This window comes from Triturus cristatus, chromosome 4_1 (assembly GCF_964204655.1).
Source record: "Triturus cristatus chromosome 4_1, aTriCri1.1, whole genome shotgun sequence".
Classification (NCBI taxonomy): Eukaryota; Metazoa; Chordata; class Amphibia; order Caudata; family Salamandridae; genus Triturus; species Triturus cristatus.
Window position 1 is genome coordinate 1147945378 of NC_140585.1, and position 22855 is coordinate 1147968232.

Genomic DNA, 22855 nt, shown 5'->3' on the forward strand with positions numbered 1-22855 from the left:
GACAGACAGATAGTTGTGATCTCTGGTCCATCTACCTTTACAGACTAAATAACACTACGATTAAAGAAAACCTAAAGAAGAAAGGGAAAGTGCCATGATTTAGACAATAGGTCCTCTGCACTTCTCCACTGTGCTTCATTTGGCTCGAACCACGGTGTGTGACAGTGCTTGATAAGAACCCCAACCTCAAAAAGATTAAGGAGCAAAATAAAATATTAATCTAGTAAAATGGGTGAAAGATGGGATGTATAAATAAATTTAGAACCAGGAGCAAGTATGCCAGAGCAGGGAAGTGTGGGGACATAACCAGGATAATGGATCACAGTAAATAAGAAATGGGGAGATGGGGTTCAGTTATGATCAACAAAATTGGTTTTGTGGGTACATGGGGCCACAGTTACGAGAGGAAGGGCATTTTTGCAGTAGAAGTGAGACCAGAAGATCAGAACAAAAATAGTCAAATAGCAAGACATGTCAAAACCAAGAAAGGGTGACTAAGCAATCCAAGCCAATGACAAAGAGCAAGCCGGTTAAGGTAAAAATACTCCTGTCAACACAAAAAACACGAGACAAAGCAGGTAATGCTTAGACAGAAAGTGTGTGCAAATAGAACGGTCCAGCTGAGAATGTACAGAAATGCGGGCCAGGTCAGCCTAGGATCCTGAAGGAGGGGCAGGTCAGCCATGCCAGGGACCTGAAAGAGGGGAGGGGCATTCCAGGTCTATGCAGGGCTAAGAAGGAGGGGCAGAACAGGCCAAGTCAAGCCCCATAAGGTGGGACAGGCAAGGCTAGTGCCTAGAAAGTGAGGCATGGCAATCCAAACAAGTAGAAGGCACTGGAGTGCAGAAAGAAATCACACAAGAAATCAAGAACAGCCCCTCCAGCCTGTAGATACAGGTGTTCATGCATTGACTTGACTGGGAACAGACGCCAGAGAAAGGCAAGATGGCGACCGAGTGCTAGCTAGGTGCTAGTCACGTCGTTGGTGATCCACTCTGGTGATGGCGTGTTAGAAGAATTAGTGTTGTGAACGACGAATGGCGAACTACCTGCACGGAGCTACTACCCTAAGACTCTTTTCAAGTACGAAACAGTACTCACCAGCGATTAGACGCGGGGCAGTGGTGCTGGCAAGGCTTGCAGAGGTGCTGATCGCAGGTGGTCGTGGTCTGCTGCGGGAGTTGGTGCAGCATAAGCAGCGTAAGCAGTGGAGCGGAGGAGAGCGATCGCACACTCTCGTGTCCGCTATGCCCCCGAAAATTGGAGTCAAGGCTAGAGGTGGATCCGGGCAATCGGCCCCCGGTAAGCCCCTGCAACAGTCCCAGCAGTCTTCGGATCAAGGGGACGTTTCATCGACACCCCCTACAGTTCAGGGACGCCGGCAGCGAGTTCGTCCGGAGAATGCTCCGGACGGGAAGTGGAGGACCTTGGCAGCACAGCCCCAACCACGGCGGTCCGCTTCAATTGTGGATCTGTTCCGGGGGATTGGGAGCAGTGTAGGCTCTACATCGGCAGGAGAATTACCCGCCGATAATCCCTTGATTCCAGAAGAGCTCATTGAGGAACAGAATGTGACGGGTAAGCCGCCGCTGGGTCAAGGGGAAACAGTAAATCCGGGCGAAAATGTGGGGCTACCTACTAGTTTGGATGTAAATGCGGATGAAGATAGGACTGTTCAAGCTGGTCAAAATGCTGGGCTAAATGCTGGTATTGCTCATATTGATGCTTTAGGGGTAACCCCTTCCCAACAGGAGGAAAGGCGGGGTCAGCACCAAAAACCACAGTTTATAGGGGTGAAGGGAGCTGTTCCCAAAAATTCCTACAAGCCTCATGGGGAGCCGCGTGTGGGTAAAGAGAAGGATTTGGACTCTGAAGCAAATGAGGCAAACAACTTTTTCTCGCTTTCTGATGCTACCTGGTCAGGTCCGGGTTCTGGCCATGAGACTAACTCTGAGTCTAGTGAGGCGGATAGCTTTTCAGGTACCGATGGCCGGGGTAGGGTGACTTCTGTCAGGAAAACGCACTCTCGGGCTGGGAGAGCGAGAGGCATTAAGCAAACAGATCTCAGATGGGATTACTCTTCGGGTGATCAACTGCTGGGGGTTAGAAGTCAGCTTAATGAGGAGAAAGGCTTGGAGGGCTTGGAAGGTCCACCAATACCCTCTCCTACCTTAGAGTCTATATTGCAGTGCGTAATGGCACACCGGGAAGAAGCCAGATTGGAAAGCAAGCGTTCTCAAAATGCTAATCGGAAACTTCAGGGCGCAGTTCGGAAAATCGCCAAAACATGCAATGACATAAGCGATCGGATGACGGAGCTGGAAACACGGACATCCGCGCTGGAAGATGATTTAGCCGGTGCAAGAAGTTTGACCATCGCACATGAGGAACAACTTACTGACATTCATTGGAAATTGGAGGAAGGGGAAAACCGACAAAGAAGGAACAATCTGCGCTTTCTTGGAATTCCGGAGGGGAAGGAAGGGTCAGACGCACGCCTGTTTATGGTCCAGCTTCTGGAGAAGTCTTTTCCTGAACTGGCAGGTTGGAATTGGGCGCAAGAAGTGCAGAGAGCGCATCGAGTTCCCTTTAATATTCGACAGCCTGCTCGCCCGGATGCCAAACCTAGGGCACTTTTGGTCTACTTTGGGAACTTTCTGCTGAGACAGAACGTGTTCTAGAAAGCAAGACCAGAAACTCACCGGGTGGCAGATGGGTTCACCTTCTTCACTAGGCCGGACTTCTGTCATGTTCCAGTAGAGCAACGTTGGCGTCTGCGGCAGCTAATTCCCCAGTTTCAAGAGAAAGGAGCACAGGCGTTTCTTCTTAGTCCAGCTAGATTGAAAGTGATCTGGAAAGATCAAACCCGATTTTTTTCCCCCGAAATTAAAGCTAAGGCTTTTTTGAATGCTGAGGGGTGAACCAATGTAATGTGGTATTATGAGAATATGTGCATCAAGTAGGGTTGGATATCTCATGGTATCTTCTGAAATTTGTTTTCTGATGTCTTCTTTTGCCTAGGAATAACATATTTATGAAAGTAAAGCATAAAATGTGTTTGTACGCCGTCACTAGGGTTTGGATCACCATTCATCACTTACAGACCTAGAGAGGTCTGATGCCTTATTTCACAGGGAGGGGGACTGGGGGGGGGAGGGGTAGGTCATTGTGTGGGGTGGTTGGGGTGGTAAGGGTGGTAAAGGGGGGTAAAAAACAGAAATTCCAGGACAGCAAGCTAGGTGGACGGAAAGCAAGATGTACCAGTGGAGTGGTAGTAATTATAATTTGGAGGGGTCTTAAGTGGTTGGAAAGTTTTTATTGGAATAAAGAAAGTTGCAAAGGAGGGGTGAGGAGACAGACAAAACAAGGGCAAAATCAATATGGGTAGGCTAACCAGATCTACAATTAATATTGGGGGATTAAATGACAGACAAAAGAAATAGGGCTGGAGAGATGTTGCGAGGAATAGGGGCAGATATCATATGTCAACAAGAGACACACATTCCATGGCAGAAAAGAGGGATTAATATTATACCGGGCTATGCTCAGGTTGTTTGTTCCTCTCAGTCTACCAACAAGAGAGGGGTGGCTATACATGTCTCTCGGCGATTGTTGCCAATTGAACGGGTTAAGTCGGATAAATCCGGGCGGTGGGCCATTGCCTCCTTACTAAATCAACTCACCATCTGTACAGTGTATGGTTCTAATCTGGATGATTCAGACTTATGGTCAAAACTGGAGATCGAATTAGCAGCCTGGCCAACACCATTAATTATTTGCGAGGATCTGAATAATCATGTAGACACTGGGAGATGGGGACAGAATGGCTATATAGGGCAGAAACCTCAGGTTTTTAAAGCTATAAATGCTATCATTGCTAGTTACGGGCTGGTGGATATGTGGTCTTGTAAGAAAGCAGCGGATCCCGGGTTTACCTATTTTTCGTATCCGCATAGGAAGTACGTCAGATTGGATTATTTTCTGGCCTCTGCTTCTCTCATTGAGGGAGCAGATATTAAAAGACTTCCGAAAATTTTGTCGGACCATAATCCATTAGTCCTGAATATTGAGGCACTGGCATATACTAAGGGTCTATTAAAGTGGTCATTTGATAAAAAACTGTTAGTTACAGAAGGATTTATTGCACACATTCGGAGATGGACCAATCAATTTTTTGATATTAATAGATTTAGTACTTCTAGAGAAAATGTTTGGGACGCTTTTAAAGCTGGGCTCAGGGGCGAAATCACAAGCTTTGGTTTATTCCATCAGAAACAACTGAGAGGGGAAATATCTGCCCTCATAGAGGAGTTGAGCACGAATGAGAGACAACATATGGAAGCTATAGTACATAACCAGATCGAGCAACAAACTGATCTAGAGCTAAAAGTAATCAGGACTAAGGCCAAAATTAATGGAATTTATAACAAAAGGGGAGCGGAAAGGTTTCAAACGGCAACACGGGAGAATTAGGAGTATGGGGAAATGACTGGGAAACATTTGGCACTGCGAATTAAACAAAGGGCGACAGCAAACAATATTTCAACATTAAGAGGGAAAGATGGAACGATGGTTACAGATTTAACAGGTATATTAAATGTACTTACTGATTTCTATCAGGACCTCTATAGATCTAGGGATCCGATAATGGAAGGAATAGGGATAGCATCGTGTAATGAAGGTTCTCAGTTGTTGGGACTTGAAGCGGACATCTCGTTGAGTGAGGTCTCCGAGGCCCTCAGAACAATGGCTTCAGGCAAAGCATCGGGCCCGGACGGGATCCCGATCGAAATATATAGAGTTTTACAAACAGAATTGACTCCTTTTTTGTTGGATTTGTTTTTGTCAGTTCAACAGAAGGGGGTTCCACAACAATCCTGGCAGGACACGAACATCGTGATATTTCTGAAGAAGGCCAAGAAGCCGGAGGATCCCGCCGCTTATAGACCAATATCTTTAATTAATGCAGATGAGAAATTATATTCTAAGATATTGGCATTAAGATTATCTAAGATAATAGGGACTCTTGTTAGCCCGTGGCAACATGGTTTCATCCCTGGTAAAAGTACTACGGATCATGTCCGGAGAGCTATTTCACTATTTGATATTGCCGAAGCCACTGGGATACAAATGCCGCTGATTTTGCTGGATGCTCAAAAAGCCTTTGATCAAGTCGAATGGGTGTACTTGTGGAAAATCTTAAATCTTAAGGGATTTGGCCCACGGATATTAACCGCCATACAGGCCATGTATTATAACACACACGCTAAAATACAATTAATGGGGAAGGGGTCTGGTAGGATTAAGATTACTCGGGGGACACGGCAGGGGTGCCCGTGTTCCCCTATATTATTCGCCCTTTATATTGATCCTTTGATTAATTCTATATTGGAGGATCAGGTAATTTAATCAGTAGAGATCCTCGGATATAAAACTAAACTTTTAGCCTATGCAGATGACATTGCTGTGGTTACCACTGATCCGTTTGCTGCTATAAATCAGATTGAGAGGCTTGCAGCAGAATTTGGGAAACAATCAGGATATAGTTTAAATACGGACAAAACTCAAATCATATGTACAAAAAATATGCAGTTTCAGGATCTACGCCGGACAGAGTCAGTCACGTATCGTGGGATAACTATAACAGCGGAGGTCGGTACAATATGGGATAAAAATTTGTCACCTTAATTTTTTTTAACTAAAGGGAGATCTGAAGAGACTGGATAATTTACACTTATCTATTATCGGTAAATGTCATTAAAATGACGATGCTTCCCAATTTTTTTTTTATTTATTTCGATGTATACATTTAGAACCGGAAAATTCATTATTCAAACAGATGGAGCAGATGTTTAGTCAATTTATTTGGGGATATGGGAAAATTAGAAGATCGATAAAATATTTATCCCTACCACAACACCGGGGGGGGACTTGCAGTCCCAAATATGCTGCTTTATTTCTGGGCAGTAATGCTGCAATATATGAGTGTTTTATTTAGACCACAGACCCTGGATCCAGCAGGGGTAACTAGCGATTTAGAAGGGGATAAGGATATACCATCTATTTATTAGCTTGCAATGGGTAAATTGGCACCAGGGTTAGTCTTAAGGCAGCTGGAAGGTAGCTACTATAAAAAAACCTCGTTTTAAGATTATTAGAGCAGCCTGGAATGTATGGCGGAAGATTGGCAAACATTTGGAAGTACCCAGCATTCATAGATATATACTGTTGTGGCGTTCCTCGGCTTTTCCGGCGATACAGTATGACAATATCGGAAGAACATGGGAAAAAGCAGGAATAAAAAATATAGGAGATTTCACTGATTTAAATGGGTTGGTTTCGTTTGGGGACCTCCAGGAACGATATGGAGTTGATTCTTGCACCGTCTTTAAATATATACAAATTAGGGCGATTATAAACAGTTTGGTTCCACAACCATTTAACTTTCCACGTATTCCTTTATTAGATTATCTGACAAAAAAACAATATCGAGTTAAGGAAGCGTATATAATGTTGATGGCGGCCACTGTGGACGATATCCCTAAAGTAGAAAGTGCTTGGGCTGATAAATTAAATAATCCGGATGTAGACATTTGCAGATCACTTGAGCTGTCTAATAAGAACTTTTTGACCGCTAATCTTAAAGCCCAAGCTTTTAAAACGCTGTTTAGGCTTTATTTTACTCCGGCTAAACTTTGGGCATGGGGGAGAAGGGTTAATAATAAATGCCCTAGATGTGATCTGGGGCCAACGGACATAAGCCATATGTTTGCAGATTGTAGTAAACTGAATAGTTTGCAGGCAGGTATTGAACGTTTTCTATGTCAAAACTTGGGGCAATCAGTATTGCTAACTCCAACTATGCTGATACTTGGTTTTGACGAAAGCTTACAGTTAGATAACAGTTCAGTTTACTTTTGTTTTATGGTGACAGCTATCTATCGCTTACTTATTTCTACCAGGTGGAAGGATGTAGATCCCCCAAGTTATCAGGCTTGGTATGCTAGACTTTATCATATTTTTAACCTAGAGATGGTACTGTATGAATGCAAGGGTTGGAGAGGGATGGTAAGGGCTCGAAAGATTTGGGGGCCATTGATGGAATAATTATAGATATTGGTGGAGAAGATATGATAGGTATACGGGTTTAAGGCTGCTGGGAATTTATGCCATGGAGCTTATGGTTACGGGATGCCGTTTCGGGTTTTTCTTTTTCTCTTTTTTTGTCTCCCCCAATGTATGTACTGTTCTGTATTATTGAAATTTGATTTAGCTGCTTTCTGATACATCAGAGAAATTATTATTGTTTCATTGCTGTCTGGTCAAAAAAAAAAAAAAGAAAAAGAAAAAAAAAGAAATCAAGAACAGTCTAATAAGGGGAGCAAGCAAATCTGGCATGTAACAAAATAGGACACGCAAGTTAACTGAAAGAACAAGCAAACCACTAAGTATGTGAGGAAAAAGCACATAAGTTGGCGAAGTGGGGTAAGAAATAAAAACTGCAAGCCACAATGGTGAAAGAAAAAGTGACTGAATAACAGGAAAAAGCAAGAGATGGGCAAAAAGTGAAACAAGCATACATCTTGTTGCAGGTTCTTTTCACAGACTAATAACTCGGCTCAGTATACCAGAGACTGATGGTTGGATTGAAAAAAATATAGGGGTGGGGATTGTAGCAAAGTGCCCTATTTGCACAAACATTTCCCCCCCAATCGCCCCACACACTTTCTGCTTCAATGCTGATGGGTATTACTTTGATAGTGCACTGCAGTCTGCTGCACAGGCCCCAGTGCTCTCTCCCAAAACCTGTCATGTGTAAATTGGCAATCCCAATTTTCAAGGACTTTACCCCTCTTGTGCCCCCCACCCCCTTTATAATTCCCTAGTACATGGTAATCGTGGCATGGATGTTAAAAGGGTTCCCACTGTTTGTGCCCCAAATAAACTGACAGCAGGCCTGCCATTGCAGACTGCAGGAGCAGTGCAAACTGCTTGAACTCTACTTAACCCTCACCATGTGTGGCAAAGCCATTGCACTATCTTTGATATATGCCAGTCAAGCCCCAAGGACAAGCTCCTAAAGCTCAGGAGGCAGGGAGAATTTTATCAAACGTGTGGAAATGCAAGTGCGAGCTTATATGACATTATTGTGCCTTTCACCATTAAAGGACACTATAAGTGATAGACGGTCCATAGGATAACATGGGCTGGCACCTGGGAAAAACCGAGGATGGAAGCTACATTATGGTACCGCCTAAATGTGACATGTTTGGTATCAAAGGGGAGGTGTGGGCAAGATATCAGCCGCATCAGATGCTTGCGGAGAAGCTCCGTGCCAGGCCCATTCACCATCCTGCTCCATATGCAGTATTAGCCTCCCGTAGTGCTCACTACCTGGTTGCAGAGCGCCCAGCGCACAATATTCTCGATTCTGGGGCTTGGGGAGAGCATGTGACCGTGAGTGCTGGGGAGATAGGCTAGTGACGACCTGCATTGCGCTCGCCCTCCAGGCCTGTTGGAGGGCGCTGGGGCAGATCTAAGGGCTGGCGAAGGTGGAGCTGCAGGTGGCTGAGGCAAGACCTGCCAGCATGGTAGGCGGTGCAATCCCGGCTGCTTGAGTCGCTGCCTGCAGGGGACCCAACGTTTCCCTATTGACTGCCACGAGGGACAGGGTCGATCACTCTGCTGGGCCCTGTCAGCAGAGGCGCCAGCTAAGGTCTGGCCCAACCAGACTGGTTTGGTGGACCCGCCATCGTTGCTGACCCTCCGGGTCCCAGTGACGTAGGATACTAGTGCGGGGCCTCGGCCACAATGCGCTGTGATCTCCCATCCGACAAGCAATGAGGCCCGGTGTAGCATTATTACAGCTCTCCTACATCACTGCTGCAGGTGTGGTGATGACCAGAATGGGCGGGCCTGCTAGAACGTTGACTGCCTTGGGGTCCACCAGTCATTGCCGAGGGGGGCCCTTCTAGCTTGTGGCTGCATATTCCAGAGAGGGTGGCCTGCCACAGTGGTCCTCCTGCCTGCCCTGAACACCCTCCCAGTGGCAGTGAATCCTGGGTGCTCCGGGGGTTGCAGCTACCAATGGAGAACCTTACTTAATTATGGGATCCTGTATTCCGCCGACAGCTTGCCTGCGGGATGATCAATGTGACATGGAACAGCAGGGGTTTGGGGGAAACTGGACGCTTTGAACTTGCTCACGTCTGATTGCGACCCCAGGAGCCCTGGCCACCAGACGTAGACATCCTCCTCCTCCCTTCTCTGCCTCTGCCTGAGGAGTGGGGCCTGCGTCGCTCCATCCCACAGCTGCCTTTGGAATTCTGGTGTTGTCACGGTAGAGGACATGGACAGTGCCTGTCCTCTGTCCCACAACTTGATGGAGAAAATAGATCCAGCAGGGTGCTACCCATTAAGCCTGTGGCAAAAGTTCCTTCATCTCGGACGGCATGGGTACTCTGCAGCACCTCAAATCCACGCTCAAATATTCTGAGCAATTTGGGAAGGGCCTACATGCCATCATTGACACGAAGCATAAATCGAAGCGGTGTCCCTAAATGAGGACCTACTGAGGGCGTGTACTGCTCGATTTTTTCCGGCCTTTTCTTGTGTTAAAGAATAACTAGTGTGACTTCAGTCTCTTTCCATCCAAGTCTAAGGGTTAGAGTAGTGTATAGAGCCTATTTATTAGGCACTTCGACATGATCCTGTGTCCTTCCCCATAGATTAGGGCTTGCACACATATCCTAGGGGATAGATTCGTTAGTCTTAGGGATAGCCTGCCCTGTAGTGAGGGTATTTCATGGAGCCGTGCTGAATTCAGGCCTGGTAGGCCTCAAACGGGGGAGACTCCATCTTTCTTTCTGCTCCAGCAGCTTGAGATGCTTCTAGGTTAAAGGGGATGTTTTAGTCATGAGGTGTTATTCGCTTGGAGAGAACCGGTTCAGACCGGCCCTTATCGAAGGATTGTATTTTTCTTCATGCCGAAGACGCTACATCAGGCCGGCCGGCTGGGAAAGTGTCCTTGGCACGGGGAGGTACAAGAATTTGGTGGGCGGCAGGTTACGGGCTGGAATTTTCCATGAGAAAATGCACCTCTATATTAGTGAAAGTCTGAGGCAGATACTGGCACTTATTCTTTCAATCCATAGGCGGCACCTAGCCGTTAGCAGAAAAGCTACTACTTATTCCAGGGAAGACAGATGACAAACTTGAGGGCGGAGAAAGACCAAGAGACAGATACTCTTCTAGCAGAATTGCCAGAGAGGAGAGAGTAGCCGATGAGGAAGAGGTCCCAGTGACTCGGAGAAGGGAGCTACGGAGGTGTGATCTCCAGGCGAGCCGAGGCACAGACGAGAAGGGAACCTAGATGACCATTGAGTGCAGGCTACACACGACTGAGGTGATGTCGACCCCTTTCTTATTAGAGTGTACAACCTAATCTTTCACTTTTCTTTACAGGTTATGTGTTACACAGTAATGTTATGTGCTTGCGTATATGATATATAATAAAGTCAGTTTGTAGTGAATCAACATGTGCTGCGTGTTCTTGTATAAGAGGGTAGCCTATTCTTCTAGTCAGCTGTGACTTGACATGAACAGATGTTAACCCTGATCAGGTAAGTGGTAACTGAATAAGGGAGAGAGGAGCCCCTCGAACCAGAGAACAGGTTGTGCTCAAACTGGCGGTTCTTGTGTGATCTGATAAATAGTAACACTGATTCCCTTGTTGTATGTTATGGTGATCATAGGATGAACTCGTGCTAAGGCTGCCGTCTGGGTAGGAAGTCCTGGGTCCGTTTGGGACCGCGAGGCTAAGGCTGCCGTCTGGGTAGGAAGTCCTGGGTCCGTTTGGGACCGCGAGGCTAAGGCTGCCGTCTGGGCAGGAAGTCCTGGGTCCGTTTGGGACCGCGAGGCTAAGGCTGCCGTCTGGGCAGGAAGTCCTGGGTCCGTTTGGGACCGCGAGGCTAAGGCTGCCGTCTGGGCAGGAAGTCCTGGGTCCGTTTGGGACCGCGAGGCTAAGGCTGCCGTCTGGGTAGGAAGTCCTGGGTCCGTTTGGGACCGCGAGGCTAAGGCTGCCGTTTGGGCAGGAAGTCCTGGGTCCGTTTGGGACCGCGAGGCTAAGGCTGCCGTCTGGGTAGGAAGCCCTGGGTCCGTCTGGGACCGCGAGGCTAAGGCTGCCGTCTGGGTAGGAAGTCCTGGGTCCGTCTGGGATCGCGAGGCCGCCACTTGTATTATAAGAGGTCTTGGTATATATATATATATAGTAGGAATTCCCTGTCCTTAGGTGGTATATATATATGTGGTTACTTATTGTGAATAGGCCCTAGGGAGGGGGTAACGTTCTGGCTGGGTTAGAAAGGCTCTGTTGAGCGGGTTCTATCTGATCCGACAACCCAAGCAGAACAGGGCGGACCACCGCAAATTGGTTGATAGGATCAACTAATCGGAGATAAATAAACCATCCCCAAAGGTGCGTGAACTACAGGTCAGGCTTGATGCAATGCAGGAGGAAGGGGCACCCCTACACCCAAGAGCAGAGGGGCGCACCCGGCACAATAATATCTGCTTTATTGGGTTACCAGAACGCTCGGAACAGCCTAGTGTCGAGCTCTTTCTTGAGGAGTGGCTTATGGACACTGTGTTGAAGGATAGAGTCCCCGCACTGTTCACTGTGGAGAGGGAGCACCATGTCCCGAGACGCCCACCCCAGGCTGGAGCACCACCTCGCCCACTCATTGCAGGTTTTTCCTAACTTCCACTACCTCATGCTCCAACTTTTCCACACGTAGGGTGCCTGGTGCTTCGAGAACACATCCATCACGGCCCATTCTGACTTCATACTGGAGGACCAACGCAAGCACAGCTCCTACATGAAAGTTAAATAACACTTACGGGAACTGCAACTCTGATATACGCTCTTGTTTCCTGCGAAACTCAAGGTCCTTGACGAAGACTCCGCTCACGTATTTTCTAATCCTGAAGATGTCTGGACCTGGCTCCATGCGAAAGGTCTTGCCTGCACCACTGACAGAGCTAGAAGAGGAGGCCTGGGTGATGCCTATATCTAGGCAACAGCGGCGCAATACACCGCACACATGCCTGGATTGAGAACAAGTGGCCACGGAACAGGCACGTGCGGTGAAGGCGGCCACGCTTCATCATGTCAATTCCTTCGCCACCCTCTGGGACTGGCCACCTGTAGAATCCGGTTTCGCTTCTGACGCCTCTTCCACCGCCAGCACCATAGCTCCTCAGGTCACCTCAAGATCCGCAGACGACCTCATCTGACCTGCATATTCGGGATATTGACTCTTACTTTCCCCTTCCTGGTGGACAGGTGCGCCACCATACCCATTGTGTTTGGGTTCGCTTCTTTTACTTTTTTTCTTCAAGGACCTGGGTGGAGGGATGACACCGCTAATGAAGGAGTTGCACTTAAGGGCAAGAGACTACCTTTCTAGGTGGAAGGATTGTCAGACAACACAAAATAGAAAGAAAATCTGATTGTACAACTGAGAAAGACAGCTAGAGAAGCATTCTTACCAGAGAGATGCCCAAACTCCACACATCTGCTCGAATATCATAGTCTGGCTTTGTAGGATCAGGTGGGTCTATCCTCTCTGGCTGAAATAGGAACAACAAGTCAGCATACACAATTAAAGTTCAAAGTAAAGAAAAAGCGAGTGTCAGTCTGTGGGAAGAGACGATGCTGCAAAATGTCATTCTAAATGTAAGTGTGCCTTACTTCCACCACAGCTCGATTATCATGCGAGCACAGACTCTTGTTTATACAAACATATGCTACTCGCCACATTTTTCAAAACATCATACAACTCCACTGGACCGCCCTAGATGCTGAATATTCTCAGTGTGTTATTGTTATTCGCTGATGTTCCTAGAGGATCAAATGATGCCACACCAAACACATTTCCACCATGTGTCATCACTTCTGTTCCCCCAGCTGCATCACACTTTGTCTGCACAGCAAGATTGTATATCCACTGCAGTCACCTTTTTGGAGGCAGGAATTCCAAGCAAAACTTTTCCACTAGTGTAGGAGGCTGGCCTAGTATTTGGTGCACACTTAAGTGAAGCATCTTGCAATAATCCAGACAACCCTGGTGGTGATTTTAGAGGTCTTAGACAACCATAGAAAGCTAAGAGGTAGTTGTGGAGAGCAGCCTTCAGGCTTAGTCCAGAAAGACTGTTAAGCAGCTTGTCTTGCCAGAACTAATCATATAGTGTAGTATAAACGAAAAAGAACCACACACAATGTAGTTATAAAAATGGTAATATTTATTATACACACTTACTAACACATTGGTATATCTCCTAACTAGAGATATCAACACAATATTTCAAAAGTAGAACAGAGAAGTAGCACAAATACACAATGGTCTACAGGGGGTGCGAACTGCGACCGAAATCGAGACTTGGACCAGAAGACTCAGAAGAGCTGGGGACCCAAGGAACCACCAAAGGCAAGTACCCAGGAACCCCACAGAGGCTGTGTGCAGAGTGGAAACACAGCTGTGTACTCAACGCAAGTCAATGGGGAAATCATTGTTGCAATTTTCAAGAAGAAGGACCTTTCGCAGAGGCCACTGAAGAAACCCTGTGGAAGATGGAGGGTTGTAGAGTCACCCCACTCGTGGATACCCCAGGAACCAGGATACCTACACCAGGGAAGCTGGGTGCATAGGTGGGAAGTGATGTTGGAAACCGCAGTAGACTATAATAGCGGCCTTCAGTAAAGATGCTGCTGGTGAAGAAGGTGAAAGTTTGGTGGAATCCAAGGATGGATTCTTGAAGGAGTACCTGCAAGCAGAGGGGACCCTTAGGAGTGAGAAGGAGGCAAGGAATACAATGACCACCGATGATGGAAGATGTAGGAGAGTTGACAGTTACCTTGTCGCTGTGGTTGTAAGGACGAGGCAACGCTGTGGAAGACCAGAAGCTGTCCCACATCATGGGGGAGGGGTGAGGGGAATGGGGGTCGCTGTACAGCGGGTGCACCAACAAGCCTTGGCAGCAGTGACAGACGTGCTAAACGAAGAAGGTGCAGAGTCGGGACAAGCAAGGGACTCAAGTGCAGGAGAGTCCGAGCAGGCCCCGAGCAAGAAGGGGAGCCCATGGAAGCCAAGAGGGCCCACAGGCCGAAGGCACGGGAATCGCAAGAGGACCGCGAGCTGCTCACCAAAGATGCAGGCCCATGGTGCAGAGGATGCGGTGAGGACGAAGACTTTGGTAGAAAGAGATGCTGGAAGCTGGAGCTTCTTGTAGCCCGAAGATCTCTGGAGGACAGAGTCAACAAGCCTTGGCAACGGCAGATCGATGCTGTGCACAGGGTTTTTGTTACTGAGAAAACAGTGCAGGCCTCAAGGGAGTTACAGACCGTGGGACCTTAAGAGCAGAAGACTGGTCAGCTTTATTGTGGTGCCTGCAGATGCAGGGGAGTGACTCCTTCACTCCCAGGGAGATTACTTCGGGTATCTCGGATGCCCACAGACCAAGAGAAGAACCTCGATGAAGCACAGGTGACGCAGAAGACTGGCAGGACGATTAGACCAGGAGCAGCTGGAGTCTTCCTTGATGCAGTCTTGGTTCCAGGAGAAGTCCAACGAAGTCCAAGATGCCTAGACGGTTGAAGCTGAAGTGGTTTCGGATCTGTATCTTGCCCCACAAGAATCTGAAGGGCCACCCACAGATAAGCCCTTAAGTACCCTAGTGAAAGGGTTGGGACAATTCCGGGATCCTTCCCAGAGGAGGGCCTGGACAGAGGGGAGTTTTACGCCAGAGTGGGAGCCAACGGCTCCTTGCACTGGTTCCAACTGGATTATGAAAGGAGGGCACCAAATGTGCCCTTCAAAGCAGTCTGGTAGCACAGGCAAGCGTCCCCACCCCAGCCCAATACACTAAGTTCTGTATGGGAGGTGGTCACACCTCCCTGTTACAGGAAACCTATTATTCTACCCTTGCTTGCTCGAGGTCAGCTCAGCAGCAGGAGAGCAGAATCAGGTCAGTGGTTGGCAGCAGCACTAGCTTGCCGTTAGACCCAGAAAGGCTGGTACCGGGAATACAGGGGTGCTCCCTAGGGGAGCCCCCTAGTACATGGGATTCTACACCCAACACTGGAATTGGAGTTGAGGTAGGATTACACCATGTTTGATACCAAACATGACTGGTTTCAGTGATGCCAATATATAGTTAGACATCTAGTAATTGACTAAATGTATTAAATGGCTGACCACACTTACAAAGCCTGGAGAATCGACTCCGGGGTTTGAAGGGGGTGTCCTGCTCATGCAGGGCACCCTCACAGTTATAACCTAGCACCTAGGATTGAAAGGCCTGCCTTAGGGATGACTTACAAGTTTCAAGAGCAGTGACCTCAGATATAAGGAAATGTATATCTGTTGAGTGGTGCTAGCACCAACTCCACAGGCTGCAATGGCAGGCCTGAAGTCACAGTTTGAGTAGTCTCATGGGTGGCATAATTCATGCTAGAGATCCTGGTGTACTTATGCCCTGAGTACCTTAGTACCATATACTAGGGGCTTAGAATATGAATGTCAGCAGCCCTACATGCCAAGAACAGATGCATACTGGTAAGTAGCATAATCAGTTCGAGGCATGTGGGCTGCTGAATTCATATCTGTGCATAGAATATATAGCAGTACCTCCCCTAGCGGCGGCTACCTGTGCCAGCTGCAGCAGTCTGGAAAAGAGTTTTGAGAACAGCCTGTCCTACAGCTGCTTGCTGTCTTGAGTGTACATCTACGCAGTAGTGTTTGGTAAATGTATGTATAGTGGACCATGTGGCTGCTCTACAAATTTCGTGTAAAGGGATGTTTCCTAGGAAAGCCATGGATGCCCCTAAGTTTCGTGTTGAGTGGGCTCGTGGGGGAACCGTTAATGTGCGTTTAGCTTTGTGATAGCAAATCTGAATGCATTTAACGATCCATCTGGCTATTCCTGCTTTGGAAATGGCGTTGCCTCTGTGTTGTGGAGAGAAGGCAACGAAGAGTTGTTTAGTTTTTCTAAAATCCTTTGTCCTGTCAATATAGTACATGAGAGCCCGCTTTACATCTAGTGTATGGAGCATCCTTTCCGCGACATTTTGCGGATTTTGGAAGAAAACGGGCAGTTCGATAGTTTGATTAATGTGGAACTGTGATATGACTTTGGGCATGAACTTGGGGTTGGTGCGTAGGACAACCCTGTTTGCGTGGACCTGAATGAATGGCTCCTGAATGGTTAGTGCCTGGAGTTCACTAACTCTCCTCAAGGAAGTGATGGCCACCAGGAAAGCCACTTTCCAGGTGAGGAATTGAATCTGACATGAATGGAGAGGTTCAAAGGGCGGACCCATCAGTCTGGTGAGGACCAAGTTGAGGTTCCACACTGGTGCTGGTGGGTGTCTTGGGGGGATTACTCGTTTGAGTCCCTCCAAGAAAGCTCTGATGGCAGGTACCTTGAATAAGGAGAGGTGCTGCCTGTTTTGGAGGTAGGCTGCTATCGCGGTCAAATGGATGCGTATCGAGTTGTATGCCAGATTACAGCGGTATAGGTGTAAGAGGTAGCATATGATGTTTTGAATAGATGCGTCCAGTGGGTTAATGTCATTGTTGTTGCAGTAAATGACAAACCTTTTCCATTTGGCCGCATAGCAGGCTCTAGTAGTGGGTCTCCTGGCTTCTTTGATGATAGTCATACAGTCAGGTGGTAAGTTTAGGTAGCCAAATTCTAAGATCTCAGGAGCCAGATCGCCAGGTTCAGTTGCTGGGGATCTGGGTGTTGAATTTCGCCATGGTTCTGCGTTAAAAATGCTGGTTTTATCCGCAGTCGTTGATGAGGCACCACGGAAAGTTCCGGAAAGGTGGTGTACCACGGCTGGCGTGCCCACGTTGGAGCAACTAGGATCAGGGTCAGCGAGTGTTGTCTTAGTTTGCGCGCCACCAGCGGTATTAATGGTGCTGGGGGAAAAGCGTACGCAAATCTGCCGGACCAGTTCATCCATATCGCATTGCCCTGCGACTGTGGGTGTGGGAACCTGGCGGCAAAGCTTTGGCATTTTGCGTTTTCTTTTGTGGCGAATAGGTCTATCTCTGGATGACCCCACCGCTGGAAGTACGGTTGGAGAACTGATGGGTGTAGCTCCCACTCGTGCATCTGGTGGCTGTGTCTGCTGAGCAGATCCGCCATCTGGTTGTCCTTGCCCGGGAGGTGTTCTGCCATGAGGAATATGTTCCTCTGAATGGCCCACTTCCACATGCTCTGAGCCAGATGAGACAACTGTGGAGAGTGTGTTCCTCCCTGCTTCTGTATGTAGTACATGGCAGTCATGTTGTCCGTCCGGATCAACACGACTTTGTTGCACAAGTGTACTTTGAATGCCTTCATGGCTAGGAAGATTGCCATCAGTTCCAGAAGGTTGATGTGCATCTTCTTTTGTTGTGTTGTCCATCGTCCCTGCACTGTGTAATTGAGTACATGAGCTCCCCATCCCTGGAGAGACGCGTCCGCTGTCAGTATGATTTGTGGAACAGGCTCTTGGAATGGTCGGCCCTTGCATAGGTTTTGTGGATTCCACCAATGCAGAGAGTTGTATGCCCGACCGCTCACCAACACTAGGTCTTTTAGTTGCCCGTGAGCCTGATTCCATTGACGTGCTAAGCACTCCTGAAGCGGGCGCATATGTAGTCTCGCGTGTGGGACTATGAAAATGCAGGAGGCCATCATGCCTCGGACAGGTGGGTCAGGGACATCATCCAGCACGGGTACTGTCTAGAACTAACTTCCACTCCACCCAACATACCACCAAAGCACCGTCCTATGTCAGCCGAACCCTTAGGTTTACTCCAGCAGGAAGTGCTTGCTATGCTCGCAAAAGGGGCAATAGAAGTAGTGCCCATCAACCAGCAGGGCGCAGGGTTGTACTCTCTGTACTTCTTAATCCCCAAAAAGGACGGCTCGCTCAGGCCTATTCTAGACCTGCGACCCCTAAACCTATATATTCTGTCGGAGCATTTCCATATGCTCACCCTCCAGCAGGTTCTCCCAAATTCCAACCTCAACACTCCCTTCCTGCGCGAGTGTTCATGCAGGCATGAACACTCGCGCAGGAAGGGAGTGTTGAGGTTGGAATTTTGAGATTAGCAGTTGCCTGCTGTTGATTCTCACTAAAGTTGGCTGAGCTGTGGCAGCCAGAGTGTTGATCGTTGCGCCCAAGTACTGTTGTACGTCCGTAGGTTGGAGACTCGATTTTGGGTAATTTAGTGAGAATCCCAGATCGTGAAGAAGGTGAATGGTGTGGGACATGTGGGTGGCACATTGTTGTGCAGACTTGGCCTGAACTAGCCAGTCGTCCAGATAAGGGAAGACGTGAATGTTTTGTCTTCGCAGATGCGCGGCCACTGTTGCCAGGCACTTGGTAAAGACCCTGGGTGCTGTTGTTACTCCGAAGGGGAGAACTTTGAACTGATAGTGATTCCCTTGAATAGTGAATCTGAGGTATTTCCTGTGTGATGGGTGTATGGGTATGTGGAAGTATGCATCCTTCAGGTCTAGCGTAGCTAGGAAATCCCCCTGACTGAGTAGTGGGAGAACCTGCTGGAGGGTGAGCATATGGAAATGCTCCGACAGAATATATAGGTTTAGGGGTCGCAGGTCTAGAATAGGCCTGAGCGAGCCGTCCTTTTTGGGGATTAAGGAGTACAGAGAGTACAACCCTGCGCCCTGCTGGTTGATGGGCACTACTTCTATTGCCCCTTTTGCGAGCATAGCAAGCACTTCCTGCTGGAGTAAACCTAAGGGTTCGGCTGACATAGGACGGTGCTTTGGTGGTATGTTGGGTGGAGTGGAAGTTAGTTCTAGACAGTACCTGTGCTGGATGATGTCCCTGACCCACCTGTCCGTGGTGATGTTCTTCCACGCGGACAGGAACAGCTGGAGTCGTCCCCCGACAGGTGTTATGTGGTCGGGGGGTAAGGAGAGGGTGTCACTGTTTGTTCTTTGGAGAGGACCTGGTGTTGCCATAGCCACGTCCCCTGCCCTTGGTGCTGGATCCACGATATCCACCCCTGTTGTTTTTGTCATAGGTGCTTTGAGCGCCACTTTTAGCATACTGCTGTTGTGACCCCTGACCCCTTGTTGTTCCCCTATTTCCGGTGCGACGAACGGAGCCACTACGAAATTGCTGCGTTTGCAGAGCCCCCATTGATTTCGCAGTGTCCGTGTCTTTCTTTATTTTTTTCTAGGGTAGTGTCAACGTCTGGGCCAAATAAGAATTCTGTGTTAACTGGTAAGTTCAGAACATTGTTTTGGATCTCGGGATTGAAGCCTGAGATGCGTAACCAGGCATGGCGTCGCAGCATGACGCTTGTGTTTATTGCCCTAGCCGCTGTGTCAGCTGCGTCAAGGGCGCATTTTATGGATGCATTAGTGAGGAGTTGTCCTTCTCTAATGAGGAGTTCCGCTGACTCTTTATACTCATCTGGTAGATGTTGGAGCAGTGTAGCGTGTCGTAATGTGACCTGTCATAACGTGCCAGGAGTGCCTGTGTATTGGCAATGCGCAGGATGTTCGCTGCTTGCGCTGCAATGCGTTTGCCCGATGTTTCTAGTACTTTTGACTCTTTGTCTGGGGGAGGAGCATCACCAGTCGTTTGTGAGTGGGCTCTCTTGCGAGCATTGGCAACCACCATGGAGTCTAATGGCAACTGACCCCTAATGTATTTAGGGTCACCGGGTGCAGGCTTGTATTTCTTTTCAATCCTGGGATTTAACACTCGGGCTCTTGTGGTGTCTCTGAAAATGTCTTTGGCAGGTTTGAGAACCCCCTTTAACATGGGCAGAGTTTTGACAGTTCTTTCTGAAGATGCGAAAGTGTCAAGCAGGAAGTCTTCTTCAATGGCGTCAGAATGGAGCTCCACCCCATGATGAGCAGCAGCCCTTTCGATAAGGGCATTAAATGCAGCCGTGTCCTCTGTAGGAGACGTTTTTACGTTATAGAGTTGCGCATCTTGAGTATGTGGCGCGACACTTTGGTCTGTGGGATCATCCCACGCCTGATCCGGGTCTTGTAGTTGTTCATCAGGATCTACGTCCCCAGGGTAGATGGTATCCTCCCCGCCATAGTCCTGTATTGCGTCCGATTCGGAAGGGGTAGGAGAAAAGGACTGCGGATCTGAATGGAAGGGTTGGAAGTGTTCTTGTAGCACTGGTTCCTGCTCAGCTGGCAGCTTGCGTTTAAGAGGAATTTTGTATGGCTCCTCTTCCCTGACTGGCGTTATTTTGCGCTTGTGGAGCATTAACCTGCCAGTGTCGGCGTCGATAAATTGTGGCCCCGAAGAGTCTTGTTCTGTAAGGCCAGAGGTGGTGGACTGTGTGTGGAGGACACGTGTCCGAATTTGAAATAGTGTTGGTGCCGATGGCGGTGGCAGCCCAAACGTGATGTTGGTGGGCTCCGAGTGCACTCTACAAGGGGAGGTTGTGTCGGGACCCGAGATAGAGTGGAGGGTTGCCCGGTCACGGATGCGTTGTAAAGATGCAGAGACCTGCTGCACAGCGAACGCAGATGGTGGTTTGATGGGCACCGTGGTAGTAGACGTCGAGGCCAGCCCCGACTTTTTTGTCGGAAGGGGGTCACTGGTCTGAAGGGATGTATCGACAGTCGACGTAGTCGAGGACTTAGTCGGCATCGGTGCTCTAGGCGTCGACGTAGCCGGGGCGGCCATTTTGACTGCGGAGGTTACGGCCTTCGATGTCGGCGCCGAAGGTCTTGTGGTGCCCGAGGGCGTGCTTTTGTCGTGTATCGACCGCATCCGCTGCGGTGAGCTCGGCGCCGAAGTCTCTTTGTACGCGGTCGGAGCCGACGACTTTTTTTCGGCGTCAGGGCAGTGGATGGTTTCGACGCCTTCGATCCGACCACCACCAGTTTCACTTTCGTTTTTGAAGAGACTGGAGCGATGGATGGTTTAGGGTCTAATAACCCGGTCGTCTTCGGTAATAGTGGCTCTTGCAGTGTGTTCGAGGCCGGACCGGAAGGTGGGGCCAAGGAACCATGTATTTGATCTTGGGTAAGGCCCGAAGGCGATCCCTCGACCGGAGCCTGATGACGACGTACAGTTTCGGCCTCCGTTTCAACGGAGTGGCCTAGCTCTTCGGGAGAGCTGTCTTCTTCGGCCCCGTAGGCCTCGTCGAAGTCTCCTACCTCATCGATGGTTTCTTCACGTCGAAAGATCACCTCATCGGGAATCATGTTCTGAAGCGGGGCTAGAGACTACTTCTTCCACGCTCTCGGCGTCCTCGTCCTCGGTGCTGAATATGTTGGTGGGAGCAGGCGCTGCTTGCTGCGCTTCGAGCCTCGCTGCCCGTCGATTCCGCAGAGTCTTCTTAGAGCGGAACCGTGCACAGGCCATGCATTTCGATTCGTCGTGATCCGGCGAGAGACATTTATTACAGACTGGGTGGACGTCGATATGAGGGTACTTCGCGTGGCATAACGGACACCTCTTGAATGGAGTCCTCGATCGCATCGTCGATCGAGCTTCGAAGTTTGGACCAAACCGGTCTGAAAGTTGGAAGAGGGTGTGGAGCACTAAAGCTAGTAGTCGACACCGAACTTTTGGCCTAAAACTAAGTATTCCTAATTTGAGCTAAGATAGTTACATCCGAACCCAATGGCGGAAAAAAACAATCTAAGGATGGAGAGGATGCCCATGTGCACTGTAGTCCAGGGGAGGAGCCACCTATCTCGTGATACTTCGAAGACTCTTCCAGGACAACAGTGTGCAATCATCCGGACCCAACACTAGGCGGCGATCTATGCACAGATATGAATTCAGCAGCCCACATGCCTCGAACATCCTGCTACTGTGTTCTCAAGTCATAGATCCTCTATGTCAATAGCTGAAGGAACAGAAGACCCACCAATGTCATACTTTAAAAAAGGAATATGCTACTTACCAGTATGCATCTGTTCTTGGCATGTAGAGCTGCAGATCTATACACTGTGCATAGATCGCCATCTGGTGTTGGGCCCGGATGTTTGCAGTTTGTTTTTCTTCTTGGACAGTGTTTGGAAGTCACGAGTTCGGTGACTCCTCCTTCGGTCCGTACGGCGCATGGGCTTCGGCTCCATCCTCAGATTGTTTTTCGCCAGCAGGGAAAAGATGGAGCTTAGTGATAATAGTAAAGAAACCCAAGTGTGTTGTATCTAAATAAGATAGACTGGAACGGATACAGGTAGCCGGGGAGGCGGGTGGGTGTGTATAGATCTGCAGCTCTACATGCCAAGAACAGATGCATACTGGTAAGTAGCATATTCCGTTCGAGGCATATGAGCTGCAGATTATACACTGTGCATAGATTATATAGCAGTACCCAACCCTAGCGGCGACCAACGGTATCCGTTGCAGTGGTTTGAAACAGTGTCTTTAATACAGCCTGGCCCACACTAGCTTGTTGTTTGGTGTTCACATCTACACAGTAATGTTTTATGAAGGTGTGCGGTGTTGACCATGTGGCTGCTTTGCAGATGTCATCTAAGGGTATGTTCCCTAGAAACGCCATAGAAGCCCCTATCTTTCTTGTAGAGTGGGCTTTAGGTGGAACAGATAATGTTCTGTTTGCTTTGTGATAGCAAATTTGTATGCATTTTACAATCCACCTAGCTATCCCTGATTTTGAGATTGGGTTGCCTTTATGTGGTGGAGAGAACGAGACAAACAGCTGTTTAGTCTTTCTAAAAGATTGCGTTCTTTGTATATAGTAAAGTAAAGCCCTTTTAACATCAAGTGTATGTAGAGCCCTTTCTGCAACAGATTGAGGTTGCGAGAAAAAAAACG

General features: G+C 48.4%; 1 protein-coding gene across 2 annotated transcripts in view; it reads right to left on the reverse strand.

Moving 5' to 3' along the window:
• MAP2K7 (mitogen-activated protein kinase kinase 7) overlaps positions 1-22855 on the reverse strand; it is a 178911-nt gene that overhangs the window by 37607 nt on the left and 118449 nt on the right. For both annotated transcript variants that reach the window (XM_085654285.1, XM_085654284.1), the window contains one exon: positions 12550-12630. In XM_085654285.1, coding sequence (XP_085510411.1) covers positions 12550-12630 — 81 coding nt within the window. The remainder of the gene's footprint in view (positions 1-12549; positions 12631-22855) is intronic.